This window comes from Momordica charantia (assembly GCF_013281855.1).
Source record: "Momordica charantia cultivar OHB3-1 chromosome 8 unlocalized genomic scaffold, Mcharantia_2.0 BLBB01000008.1, whole genome shotgun sequence".
In the NCBI taxonomy this organism is placed as follows: domain Eukaryota; kingdom Viridiplantae; phylum Streptophyta; class Magnoliopsida; order Cucurbitales; family Cucurbitaceae; genus Momordica; species Momordica charantia.
In genome coordinates this window covers 29,183,743-29,197,855 of record NW_028275166.1, presented here as the reverse complement: position 1 = coordinate 29,197,855, position 14,113 = coordinate 29,183,743, and the positions used below count along the sequence as shown (strand labels likewise).

Here is a 14,113-nt window from a genome sequence, read left to right as displayed (position 1 = left end):
TAGGTCTTCTTCCTAAAAGACGACCTATGCTACACCATAATTTTCGAATTGCATGGTGTCAATGTATTTTTTTTTATTATGGCATGTCGTCTCAAGGTACTTCAATTGTATAATTCTAGCACTCTACTATAAGTAAATGAAATGAATTATATTAATAGGGTAATTATAGTATTTAATAAAAACACATCATTATATTTTTCTTAATAATATATTCTTTTAATAGTAATTATTTTAAATTTTTTAGAATTAATAGTTATTTTATTTTAGAAAATAAGATAAATCTAAAAGGTAACATTTATTTAAATTTGTTTAAAAGATAAAATAATTTTAATATGCCAATGGAATAAAAAATAAAAAATGATACAATAGAAACTTGAACTCATAACCTCTAAATTATAAAACATGTATACAACTACTACCAAAGTGGTGGGGTCGTACAATTTAGGCACATATCCTTTCTTAAGAGACGACATGCCATGATTTAAAAAAAAAAAAAAGAAAAAAAAAACATGGCGCTAGTGAAGTGGCAATAGATGACTTATAAATTTTCAAACATTATTCTTGTAAATAGTTTATGGTTGATATATATTTGGAATAAGTTTGAAATAAAGCATTATTAAAAAAAATCCAATCACTTAACTCCTAACTTTGAATCTATCCATATTAGTTATACTAAAAAAAATATATTTATATTAAATTGTGTTCATATTACTGATATTTTATTAGTTTTTTATATTTTGTTATCTATTATGTCGAACCCATATAGATATATGAAAACGTTGATGGATAAAAATTTAATATTATAGATGTATCTAGTTAGTAACTGAATTTTAGAAATTATCTAAACACATCCCTACATTGTATGTTTAATGAACTGAAAGGTGTCTAAAATGCTTTTAAAATTTTAATTTTTTATTTAATAAATTTTTAACTTTAAATTTTGTACAATAGAAATTTGATTTATGAAATATGATTTAAAGTTTATAAATCAACTAAAAATATATTAACTTATTATTTTAATTTTAAGAACTTATTAGATACCTTTAAAAGTTAAAAGACTTATTAAACTCAACTCCCATAATTTAAAAAATAAACTTGTAATTTAACATAAAAAAAATTAATATCATTTTTACCTTTAAATCTCAATAATATTATATTTTAACCTTCAAATTTTTAAATTTTAATTTTAGTTTCTAAACTTCTAAAATCATTCCATTTTTGCCGTTGAACTTTTAAAATGAACGTGGTATGTACATTTATTTTACTTTTAATAAATGACGTGACTTCGTACACGATGCTAATGAGCCTCAACCTCATCATTAGGTCGAGTTGGGCCACTACGAGCCCAAGCTCGGCCTTGGCCCATACCTAACAGACATAAGATATTGTTTCGGCCCAAACAAATCCAGCTCGATCCAACCTCCAATAGTTAAGCCTATGGTCTAGCCAACGGACTTGGTGCATTGGACCAAAATTCGTATGGAGGTTGAGAAAAAAAAACCATTTTTTCAAGCCAAAATTTTACTAACGTTTATTAGATTTATATTTTCTATTAAATTTACTTTTTTAAAATGTTCTGTTACTTTTATTTTTTATAATAATATAATAATATTGGTCCTAACATTTATTTTGCTATAAATAAATAGATAACGTGACTTCAAGTATGTATGCTGCACTAACTTTAGTGTTATATGGAAGCCACGTAAGTTGGTCGATGTAAGTACAGTGTGAGTAGATAGTAGGTGGCAAAATTATATGAAGAACTAAAAATATTATTTTTTGAACGTTTATGGACTAAAATTCTTAAAAATTTTGGAGATCAAAGTCTTAGAATAGATATTTTGCGGGGACCAAACAAATAATCCTAAAAAATGAAAAAAGACAAATGGAATCAACCAAAAAAAATGATTTAATCAGGAACTAAAGAATTGTGGGATTAAGATTTTCATTTTTACTCCTTACTTTCAACTTTAGTTACAATTTAATTTTTTTAAAAAATTCACTATTGTTTAATTCATTCCATTAAAAGTTACAAAACATTTTTACCATTTACGAGAATGAATAAGAATCTAACGTTACAAATTATATGTGGTTGAAATTAAAAGAGAAAAAAAAAGGTCACTGATATTCAATCAACATTATTATTATTATTATTTATTTTTGAGAAATATTCAACCAATCTTTAGTAGTTGGGAATTTAAAATAAAAATAATCTTAACATCTTAAAGTTTACCAAAAAAAAGTAATGATTTCGAAAATAAATGTGACTTGTCTCACGTAATCAAAATAAATTATGGTTCAAAAGAAATAGATAAATTATAAACTCTTTAAAACTTAAGGAACGATTTTAGCTGAGAAATGAACGTAACACTTGAATATACATCCCTCTTTGGAAAAATAAAGAAAAATGAGTTTTGGTTGAGAAAGGAACTTAATACTTGAATTTAGATACGTGTTAAATTAAGGTACTATTTCAGTAATACACGTCTTAATTAGTTAAGCTAATCTAGATCGACAATTAAAATGCTATTTTTAATCATTAAAAGAAATTATAAAGAGCAAAATTTCCTTCAATTTAAACCACATTAGAGATTGAGGACAAGTTCATTTGGACTCCATTGACGTTGAGGTTGTTCTTTATTTCGAGTACTTGAGATGTCCCTTGTCCCTGGGGATCCCAAAGTGTCTTGACATCATGTGATTTGGTATGCTGGGTGTATCCCTAAACCTTTGCTCTCTCTTGAGTTGGTTAGCTACTCATGATCATATGTCGACTCGTGATTGTATACATTTTTGGTGTTTTATACTCCAATTCTTGTTTCATTTCTTCTAGTTTGAGACATAGAACCCCCTCTTAACAAATTTGTATGGGATAATATGTTTAACAATTTCACAATCCATGATGATGCCTATCGTTCGACTTCAGTTACATCTTGTTAAAAAATAATGCTCGTGCTTGTGCTATCACTTGACAATATAATGCTCAATCTATATGCCGAATTTTGATGAAGTCTGATTGAGAGTTATTTTCATAACTCGAGTTACTTTTCTTTTCGATCTCATGCACATTAATCTTACAATGTGAGTTCATACATAACATCTGCGAGAAAAAAAAGAAAAAAATAAAATTATATCTTGCTATATTAAAAAAAAACATTTACTAATGAGTTTAATTAAATGTTACCATTAAAATATGTAAATAACATTAGTTTGTAAGATAATAAGGTGAAAATGGTATTATTTGATGAGATGAGACGCAACACACGTGTAACTTCAACCGTTGGCTCCGCATCCGAGTGACCTGCAATTCGTTACTTCACTCTTTCTCTAAACCTCTTCGATCGCTTTCCTCCATTGTAATTAGCGAGCGCATTAACTGCAGATTTCACGAAGAAAAAATTGCAGGGAGAGGGAAGAATGGCAACAGAGGCGTCGGCGGAGGCCATGGCTACGGTGGCCGATAAGGCACAAGTCACTGCAGAGCGGAAGGTTCGAAACGATCTCGAGACGAAGCTCCCAAAGCCATGTGAGTGAAAATTGAAATTGAGATTCATCTCTATTTTCTCAGTTTACCAACGTAATCGAAACGAAATGAAACGATATTAATCAAGTATCGGCACAGATTCAGATTCATCTCTAGTCTCTCTGTTTATCACCGTAATCGGAAGTAACGAAACGATCTTAATGAAGTACCGGCACAAATTCAAATTCATCTCCGTTCTCTCTGTTTATCAACGTAATCGGAAGTAACGAAACGATCTTAATAAAGTATCGGCACAAATTCAGATTCATCTCTGTTCTCTCTGTTTATCAACGTAATCGGAAGTAACGAAACGATCTTAATCAAGTATCGGCACCAGATTCAGATTCATACCTATTCAGTGTTTATCAACGTAATAGGAAGTAACGAAAGGATCTTAATCGATACCTATTCTTTTTTCGTCAACGTAATGGAAGTTATCGAACGATCTTCGGCAATTGTTTGATTTTCATTTCACATTTATAGTTTCAGATTTGGTGGAATAATTAGAATACTGATACTGATTCTTGAAATTTGAATGTTCTTCGTACCTCTAATTTTTGAGATGGTGTTTTCTGTGTGTTTTGCAGATTTAGCGAGAGCTTTGACGGCACCTGATTCGGAGAACATCAATGGAACTTGGGGCCACAAACACAATGGAATGTCAGTGCTTCAACAGCACGCAGCCTTCTTTGATCAAGACAACGACGGCATCATCCGCCCTTGGGATACTTACCGAGGTACGCCTCTTCGCCCTTTCACCCCTTACTGGAAGAGGCCGATGAATGGTTGCGATCAAAGGTTAGAATGTAGTAAAAATATTCACATCTCTATTTTATGAATGTTCTTCGAAAAATTATGAAAATTAACAGCAGGTTTGATAGTGATTCTGTTTTTAATTTTCTATTATAAAAATTATACATTTTTCATTTTTTTTTTATATTTTTCAAGAAAACAATAACAATATAAAAAATATAAAAACATGTTGAGTAGGAGATCCGAACTCACCATCTCTTGATTATTACTACTGTGCTGTTTAAATATGATCAGATTGTTTAAAATTTTTTAATTCAATCCCTTGTCACTTAACATTTTTCAATTATATTATTTTTGTTAATAAATATTAATATTGATTGATGGTTGTTTTTAAGCTAAATATTACTTTACTAAAGAATTAACACTGTTATAAATTACAAACACAGCAATAAATTACATTTGAAGAAATAGTGGCTTCATTTTGGCAAGTCTATTTTTTATATAATATGGTAAAGTTACCGAATATTAAAAGATGCGTAAAGTCATCTAATAAAAGAAAATGAGAAATTTGTACCAACTTTTTCTAAATTTGAAGAAGAAATTACAAAACTTTTATCTATGATGTTGTTCGAGTTTCTTCTTTAAATTATGCCAACTCACTAAATATAATAATAAAAAAAAGGTTAAAATGAAAGGAATTAATTTGAAGCTTTGTAAACAGTAAGGCCTAAATTGTAAAAACACTTATTTAAGCCAAAATCTTACATGTATGTATGTGTATATATATATACTTTTAATGTTTCATTGATGATATTAATTTAGAAACTTGTGGGATGATCTGCTTGACAAACACGTAAATCCATTTTCTTTTATTTACAAATCTCTCAGTATTTTGTCTTTTCTATTGTACAAATTATTTTAATTCTTTAGAGATATTGAAGCTTTCTTGCATCCCAATCTTTTAAAGCCTTTTTCCCCTTGAAAACTATAGATTGAGATCCTTTTGAGCATAATGCACAAATAAATAAATAATAGCATTAAATAATATGAGCCATCAAAAGAACTTACCTTCGCCCAAATTATCCCAAAATAAATAAATAAATAAGAAACAAACAAACAAATCCACACTAAGAAGGAAGAGCACCGTTTTCTTATATGTAATTATTTTCATTAAATAAAAGATGTTAATAAGATTAGCTTATTTGTCACTGATAATTAAAAAACAAATTTGGTCATGGGACTAATTTAGTCCATGAACTTTAGTTTGTAACAATTTAGTTCATGTACTTTTATTAAAGTAACAATTTAGATTTTATTTAAATTAAGTTTCAAATTTTATTATATAACAATTTGGTCCTTCTATAATTTATCAATCTATATATATAAGAAATTTAACAAAAAAAATTTCACGATAAGGACTAAATCGTTACCAACTTTAAATTACAATGATTAAATTGTTACATATTAAAGTTTAAGGACTAAATTGTTACCAATTAAAAAGTATATGAACTAAATCGTTACGAACTAAAATTCAGAGACTAAACTGTTACTATAGCGAAAGTATATAGATGAAAAGTATTTTTTAACCAAAAATAAAAGAAAGACCGCATAATAAGATAAATAAGCAAGTTTTTGTGTAGTAAGATACCCTATTATTATTCTAAAGTTATTCTAAAGGTCAATATATAATTCGACCCATCTCTACCTAGTTAATATTATATATAGTGATATTATTGTGTATAGCTTTCTATGTACCTCCTATAATTTACCACATTTATATCTTTACGTTTATAATTTGGAAGCTTTGGTTTGTAAGAAAATGAAACCATAACATTTACAAAGGATAATTCCCTCTATGTTCTCAGGATTTCGAGCACTGGGATTCAATGCCATCGTATCTTTCTTCTTTATGGTTTTTATTCATGCAGCACTGAGTTATGCTACCCTCCCCGTAAGCAATCAACTTTTTGCATATTACCATCTCTATAACTAGTCTACCTTTGGACTTTTAAAATTGTATCTAATATATTTTTAAATTTTTAAAATTATCTAATAGGTTGTTGAACTTTTAATCTATATCTAATTATAAATATTCCTAGTTTATTGTAGTATCTTTTTATTCGGACATATTAGACACATATCAATAATTTATTACACGTAAATTTGGAAGCTTAAAGATCTATTATACGCACCTATTAAAATTCAAGGACTTGTTAGATGAATTTGAAAATTTAGAGACCATACTTGTAATTCAACCGTCCTTTGAATCACTCTATGTATAGATATGGACGACCAAATAACCACTTACAAGGTTATTTTTTAGCTAAAGTTGTTCATATCTCTCCATCCATGGTGTTTTCTCGGCAGACATGGATACCTTCACCTTTCTTCCCAATACATGTACGAAACATCCACAGGGCAAAGCATGGAAGTGATTCAGGAACCTATGACACTGAAGGAAGGTGAGAAAATAGTGTTATATATATTTTATTTGGAAAAAAAAAGTATATATTATTTGTTTTCTAAAAGATTAAAATTTATCAAACTTGAAATGTCAAATAGAGATTAATTTTTTACCATTATCTTAAAACACAAATCTTTCCTTCTTTTAATCCAAAACTATTTTAAGAACAATTTTTTGAGTGATTTTGTAATAGTTAAAAATTATTGTACATTTGAAACCAGTCAAATGATTGATTATAATTCATAATCCCATCATTCTAAAAGATAAGTCAAACAAAAAAAAACACCTCAAAGTTTATATTCATCTCGACTCCTAATTCTTAAACAATTGTCAAAGCGAACATAATTCAAAAATAGTTCGCATATATCTCAAATCAAGATGCTTTGAGTTCAACCCCACCCCACATTTTGTACTAAAACTCCTATGAAAACCTCAAAAGTGATTAATTTTTTCTTTTAGCCTTTGCTCGAATTACTCATCTTGGCAGGTTAAATTCCAAACCAAACAACTTCAGTTAGATAGGTTCAGTATGATGAAATTAGTTATAGTTAATTGTTCTGTTTGTGCAGATTTGTTCCAGCACAACTTGAGAATATATTCAGCAAATATGCCCGTACTTCGGCTGATAAGCTTACATTGAGAGAGATCTGGCACATGACCCAGGCTAACCGTGATGCTTTGGATTTCTTTGGCTGGTATCTCTCCTAACAACCTCACTATATCTTTTAATAATCTCTAATATTTGAGTATTTTTCAACTTAATTTCTATTGCTACAAATTTTTAATTTAATTCTTTATCTTTTTAACATTCTCAATTATAGCGGTGAATATATAGAATTGGTTGATGATAAACTTACCTGACATGATAGGATTTGACATAAAATTTAAAATATAAATTAGGTCATTTGAAAAGGGAGAATTCAAAATTTCTTAAAAAATTGCTGAGGTAAGAAACCTTCCTCTCTCACGTGGTTTTATTTCGATCCTCTTCTAAATTTTTAACGATCTAATCCATATGTATTATGTCAGGTAAGTTTATCATCAACCAATTTTAACAATGACGAAGTAGAATTAAATTATTAAAGAAAAACACTCAAGCATGAGTAACTAAATAATATATTTAATTTTTTTTTCTTCTGAGTAGGATATAAAGTTTGTTATATAATATTATGAGGTATTATTGTTGTTGTAGGTTTGCAAGTAAACTGGAGTGGGGAGCTCTATATGTTCTTGCGAAGGACGAAAATGGGTTCTTATCAAAGGAAGCTGTGAGGCGTTGCTTCGATGGCAGCCTATTTGAATACTGTGCCAAAATCCATAAAGGTGCTGTTGATAAAACAGGGTAAAACTAAAACATGCTCAATCAACATAATCATACTTCTTTCTTTCATTTGTCATAATAAGAAATATCCAAAATTTGCCTATTCTTTTTTCTTCTTCTTCTTCCTGTTTTTTTTTTTTTAGCAGATTTGTTGTCATTGGTTAATAGCCAGGTGGAAGGGTTGAGATCTGAGATATTTTTAGGAACGTTTATTAAATACTAGTCTTTTAAATGTGCTTGGATTTGGGAGTGATATATGCCTATTTTATTATGTCGTAGACTCGTATATATTAAGTTTAATTATTAAAAAAGTATTTATAAGATAGGTGTGTAACTACTATGGTTCTTCTACTTTCAACTTTTATTCATTTTAATTTACGTCTTTCTTGATCATTGTTTGCAAATTTATTATACACGACAGGAACAAAGTCATGATTGCACATTTCAAAAAATGTATTTAGTTATGGTATCACGTTGAAATTCTAATTAAAAACATGAGATAAAAAAGAAAGTGAATAGATTAAAAGGTCAAATTTAAAGACTAGTATGAAAACATTTCAAAAGTAAATGGGCTAAGATGGGAAAAAGTTCAAAGTAGAATGATCAAAATAAGCATTTTAAAAGTACATAGACCAAAATAGTATAGACAACTATGATCTCTTCGTGATCAGTGTCTAGCGGAGTCTATGATGGTTAATAATGATTAATGAATTTAGTTTTTAGTAATCATTTTTATTATTTTGATTTAACTTTTTATTTCTATTAACTAAAAAGTTATAAAAAAATGTTAACGATTTTTTTAGTACAATAATTTTTGGATCTGGGGAATTGAACTTGTGATCTCGAAGAATGAGTATAATTATGCTCACATTGGCTGTTAAATGATGTGACTGTTAAATGGTTGACTATATAGTTAATTAGGAAATTTTTATTAATTTAATAATATATTTTTTTTTGCAAAGGAATTTAATAATATTTTTATGAGACTTTTCATCTCCGTCCCATTTTTTTCTCCTCCTCTCCTTTCCGATGAACTTCGCCGTTGGCCACCTCCTCGCCGCCATCGCCCATTGCTCGCCTCCTCGCTGCCGCACCAGCGTTCGGTATCATCTGCCTTCTCGCTCGCCCCCCATCCCAGATCTGGAACAGGAAACCCTTTCAGATCTGAAAGTTTCACCCACCAAGCTCGTGTCTCGGTTATTTATATCACTTTATCCGTTTGATTCTTGTGCGGCTCCTGAGAACGAAGAAGAAGAGGAGTGATCTGCTCCCCTGTAAAAGGTTACAGTAAATTATAGCTTCTTTTTTTTTTCCCTTCTGGTACTGTTTGTGGTTTCTTATGATCGGGTCATTTGTCAATGAAGCTCTTCGTTTACATTATTCGACTCCAAATCTGTTTTTGGGTTGCTCGAACTGAAAAGGGAATTGCATTTCGAAGACCTTATTCGTAATCTTGAGGAATCCAATTCGAGAGGCTTGTTCTTGTTTGTATTGTTATCTGCATTTGGGTTTTGTCGTTTGGAAATTTGTGACTATTACATGTGTGGAATACTTCCCTGGGATAGGAAATTTCACGATTTCTAGGGCTAGAATTAGCTGCTACGTGCTTTGTGATTGGATTTCTTACACTCATTTGGTGCAGAGAATGGATTTTGAGATGGATGAACAAATGAAGGACGAAAAGAACATGGAAGAGGAAGATGACTATGTTGAATCTCAAAGATTTTTCTGAACAAGGGAAAGGCTTCTGCCGAGTTGGAGAAATCAAGGCTTGCTGAAGCCAAGCCCATCTCCTTGTAAAGGCATTTCAAACGGCGGGGAAGAGGTGGCGGGCGACGAAATTCACCGAGAAAGAGAAGAACAAGGAGATGAAAAGTATACCCACCGTTAAAAAAAAAGATTATTAAATTAATATAAATTCCTACTCGGCTAAAAAGAGTTAGTCCACTAACGCTATCGCTCATGACTTGTATTGTGGTCGGAGGACCATTTTGTAAACTTCAAAGACTAAAAAGTGTTTATTTTGAAATTCAGAACTAAATAGACACTTGCTTCAAAGCTCATGGATCAAAAATGTATTTTGTCCTAAAATCAATTAGAAGGTGAACGTTATTTTGTTTACTATAAATTTTATAGAATCAAAGTCAGAATTACTTTAATATTTTTTATTAAAACGATATGTAATTGGAATGATATATAACAATCGTTAGGATACCATTTCCCGCTACAAATATTAATTTTTTAATTGTAATAGCTTTTAATTTAATTTCTTATTGATAGTATTTTTTTTATTATAACAATTTATTTAATACTAGTAAATAATGGATAATTAAAAATAAAATTAGTAAACAATGCATCAACTGAAAATTTTTTTATTATAACAACTATAAAATATTATTTTAATTTTCAATAATAATTAGTTTTTTTAAGAATCTATAATAACAACAAAGTAAAATTAAAAAACTAAAAATAAATTATAATATTTTATAATAAAGTCACATCAACTAAATTATTAATAGTATAGATGAAAAATAAATAATAAAAGTATAAAATAATTAATAACTCAGTGATGAGAGAATAAAAATTGTAAATTAATTATATTTAAAAATTGTAAATTAATTATATTTAAAAATTATAAATTAATTATAATAAATATGTGGAACCTCAGAACCAGAATGAAATCCATAACGTATAAAGGAGGAATGTGTCCCACACCTTGATTCCATTCCTATAATTTGATAAAATTAATTCTCATTTTCAACTATTTTTTTTTCTTGAGCCTTTATTTATCCATGGCAAAACTTACAAAATTATAAATATAATCCAAATATTTCAACCTAAGTTATTTTATTATTAATTTTTTTTTGGTACAACATGTGGGGTGGGGATCAAACTCATAATCTATTGATTAGAGATACATGTCAATTATCGTTGAGTTATGCTCGCCTTTTACTTTCAACTGAAGTTAGTTACGAATCAAGATTTATCTATCTTAATTTTATTCCAAACAACTTTAAATTAAAAAATATATTGTTGATCCAATTCTTCGTAAGTTGGTCGAACCGGGAGTCGGTGAATCGGATTGACCATTGAGCGATCAATGAGAGGTTAGGTCTAGCTAGGAGAAGTTGAGACCCAGTAGGTTGTGAACAAAGATCTTGTTGTTTGGACTACTGTGAGAGTTGATAGTATTCACGAGATATTGACTTTGGATGTTGAGGCGAAATCGACCTGCAAAAAGAGAAGGTGAGTGATGCCGGCGTGATGTCGACCTATCACACTTTAATACTTAAATTAGTATATGAACTTAAGGGGAGACTTAAGGTGGCTTGAGAGGAAGATGACATATCTTGAAGGTCTGAGGCCCTTTCTATTTATAGCTTTTGGTGACAGTGTGAATAGATCATTGAAAAGTTAAGGGAGCGGTCAAAGTCAACTCCCACACTATATTCCGCTCTGTAATGGGACCAATGGATGTACAAAAAGATAAGTGGATTCCCATGATTGAAATCCGCACTATGATGAGACCTAAAGTAATACCATTGGGGGTAGCTCAATATGGTGCCCAAAGATGGATTGACGATCCAATGGACCGCACAAGACCTCTCCCAACCTTTTATTGTACGGTTGATGGCTTAATGTCAAACAACAGGGAAATTGAGATTTTTGACCCATTCCAATAACTACTTTGAACTTTTGACCCCCTTTTGATTTTTACCTATTTATGACCCCTCCACCTCAGATTTCTGACCCCTCCCCTTATTTTGCTTGGTAAAATTACCAAGTTACCCTCAATTTAAAAAAAGAAATCAAACCCAGCCCTCCCCTCCTTTCCCTCCCTATCTCGGTCCTTCCCCTCCCTCATTCACTATCTCGTTGTCCATCCCAGTCTTCATCCCGGTCTCTCCCTCATAACCAGAAAGTTCATCTCCGTCGTTTCTTCTTCGTCTCCCTCACTTCGTCTCTATCAGAGCTTTCCCCCTTCCCTAATTGAGGTAATTTTTCTTTTGAGCTCGTGATCTTATTGTGAATGATTTTCTACCTTTTTTTTCTTCGTTCTTTGCGTGGGTGTGAATGATTTCAATCTTCGGCTCTATCTGAAGTAGCCAAGGTTATTATGAAGTTTGATTTATTGTTGCTTCCATTGTTTTGTTTTAATTTTTGACTTTCAGGGTTCCATCTCGGCTTTAAGCCCGGTGGATTTAGGACCGGGATGAAACCCTGAAAGTCCATTCCAGAAGGATGGACTTTCTGGATTCCATCTCGGGCCTCATCCCGGTTCGAAATAGACCGAGATGAAGACCGAGATGGTATCCAGAAAGATCATCCTTCTGGAATCCATCTTGGGACTCATCCTGGTTCGAAATGGACCGGGACGAGGCCCGAGATAGAATCCAGAAAGTCTTTCTGGATTCCATCCCAGACTTCAACCCGGTCCGTTTCTAAGCAATATTGTTTTGTTTTGTTACAGGAGACATGGATATGACACTTAAGATCAACCAAGACGACTGGTTCCCGGCCGCGCTGTCAAATCTCGCTCACGTAGGGAAAACCTCTTCTCGTCTTAAGGCTAGGTTAACTCCCTCTCAGTTAGACATGTTTAGTCAAACATGTTTTGGTCTGATTTTAGGGATGAACTTTGTATTTAACGGTTCGTTGCTCCATCACCTGTTGCTTAGAGAGGTGGAGGAACCTAGAGACGACCTCATTAGCTTTAACCTATTCGGGAATAGGGTCTCTTTTGGGAAGCGGGAGTTTGACCTAATAACCGGTCTTAGACACACCATGAATAGGGTAGATGAGGATGTTCGTAACCGGAGACTTAGAATTCTGTATTTTCAAGACAAGGCGAGTGTGAAGTGTTCGGAGTTGGAGAAAATTTTTTTAGAACACACATTCGAAAATGATGAGGACGCTGTGAAGATTGCTATAGTGTACTTCATAGAGCTTGCCATGATGGGCAAGGAAAGGAAGCAGAAAATGGACACGAGCCTCCTTGGGATTGTGGATCGGTGGGAAGTTTTCTGTAATTATGACTGGAGTTCAATGATTTTTGAAAAGACTCTCTGGAGCTTGAAGAACGCTCTGAAGGACAAGGTCGAGGCGTACAAACAGAAGGTCGCTATGGACTCGAGCCATGTTGAGACGTATAGCTTGTATGAGTTTCCATACGCTTTTCAGGTTAGTGAAATTTAAATGTAATTTATTATATATTTATGTACATGTGAAATACCGTAGAGTCTAACTTGACGTGACTGCAGGTTTGGGCATACGAGACAATATCAACCTTGTCGACTCGAGTAGCATTGAGGCTGAATGACGATGCTATTCCTCGTCTACTTAGATGGTCCTGCACCTATTCGCGTGCTTTTAATGTTTTGGAGCCAGAGGTCTTCGAGAAAGTCAAGGTGAGTACAACATGTTCTTATTGTTTTTAGTATTTAATATTAAAATTGACCTAACTATTTGTGTTATACAGTCGAAGGTTGTAGTTCGTTTGGAGGCGACTGATGTCGAACGACAGCACATGGCTCGCATTATGCATCCACCAGTGGCCCCTGTCGGACCTCCTGCACCCACAGAACTTGCTACAGAACCACTGGCTACTACTTCCACCGCTCAGAAGTCTCCCGTTACTGGTAAGGTTGGGGATCCAGTTGAGCTCGATGATGTAGCAAAGGATGCTTCCCCAGTGGTTGATCATGTAACAGAAGATATTATTGGGACCGATGGAGGACAAGATCAATTGTTGCCACAGAAAGAGACGGAGAAGAAGAAGAAGAGGTCGAAGCATAAGTGGAGTCGGGAGCTGCGGAGGCTCGGCGACAGAGGGACGACCATTGAGACAACTCTGACGGGCATGACGACTAACATAAAGGACATAAAGAAGTTTATGAAGATGCTAACAAAGGTAAGGGTTATTGTATTATCTGAATTTTTTGTTCACATCTGTATATTTATAATTTTTATTACGTAGGTTATGTCGAAGGGCCAAAATAAATATGATAGAAGGGGCGGTGGATCAGATCAGGATGGTTCTTCGGGCGGACGT

At 32.1% G+C, this 14,113-nt stretch overlaps 1 protein-coding gene and 1 long non-coding RNA gene across 2 annotated transcripts; both read left to right on the top strand.

Moving 5' to 3' along the window:
- The first annotated feature begins 3,252 nt into the window (after positions 1 to 3,252).
- LOC111018205 (peroxygenase) lies at positions 3,253 to 8,164 on the top strand. Its single transcript, XM_022294212.2, has 6 exons — positions 3,253 to 3,526; positions 4,111 to 4,260; positions 6,142 to 6,227; positions 6,644 to 6,738; positions 7,310 to 7,435; positions 7,933 to 8,164. The coding sequence occupies exons 1-6, from the start codon at positions 3,418 to 3,420 to the stop codon at positions 8,084 to 8,086; spliced, it is 720 nt and encodes a 239-aa protein (XP_022149904.2). The 5' UTR covers positions 3,253 to 3,417; the 3' UTR covers positions 8,087 to 8,164.
- A 537-nt stretch (positions 8,165 to 8,701) lies between these two features.
- Positions 8,702 to 10,141, top strand: LOC148209903 (uncharacterized). Its single transcript, XR_015793038.1, has 2 exons — positions 8,702 to 9,342; positions 9,704 to 10,141. It is a non-coding gene; the product is annotated as an uncharacterized LOC148209903 (long non-coding RNA).
- The last annotated feature ends 3,972 nt before the right edge of the window (positions 10,142 to 14,113 follow it).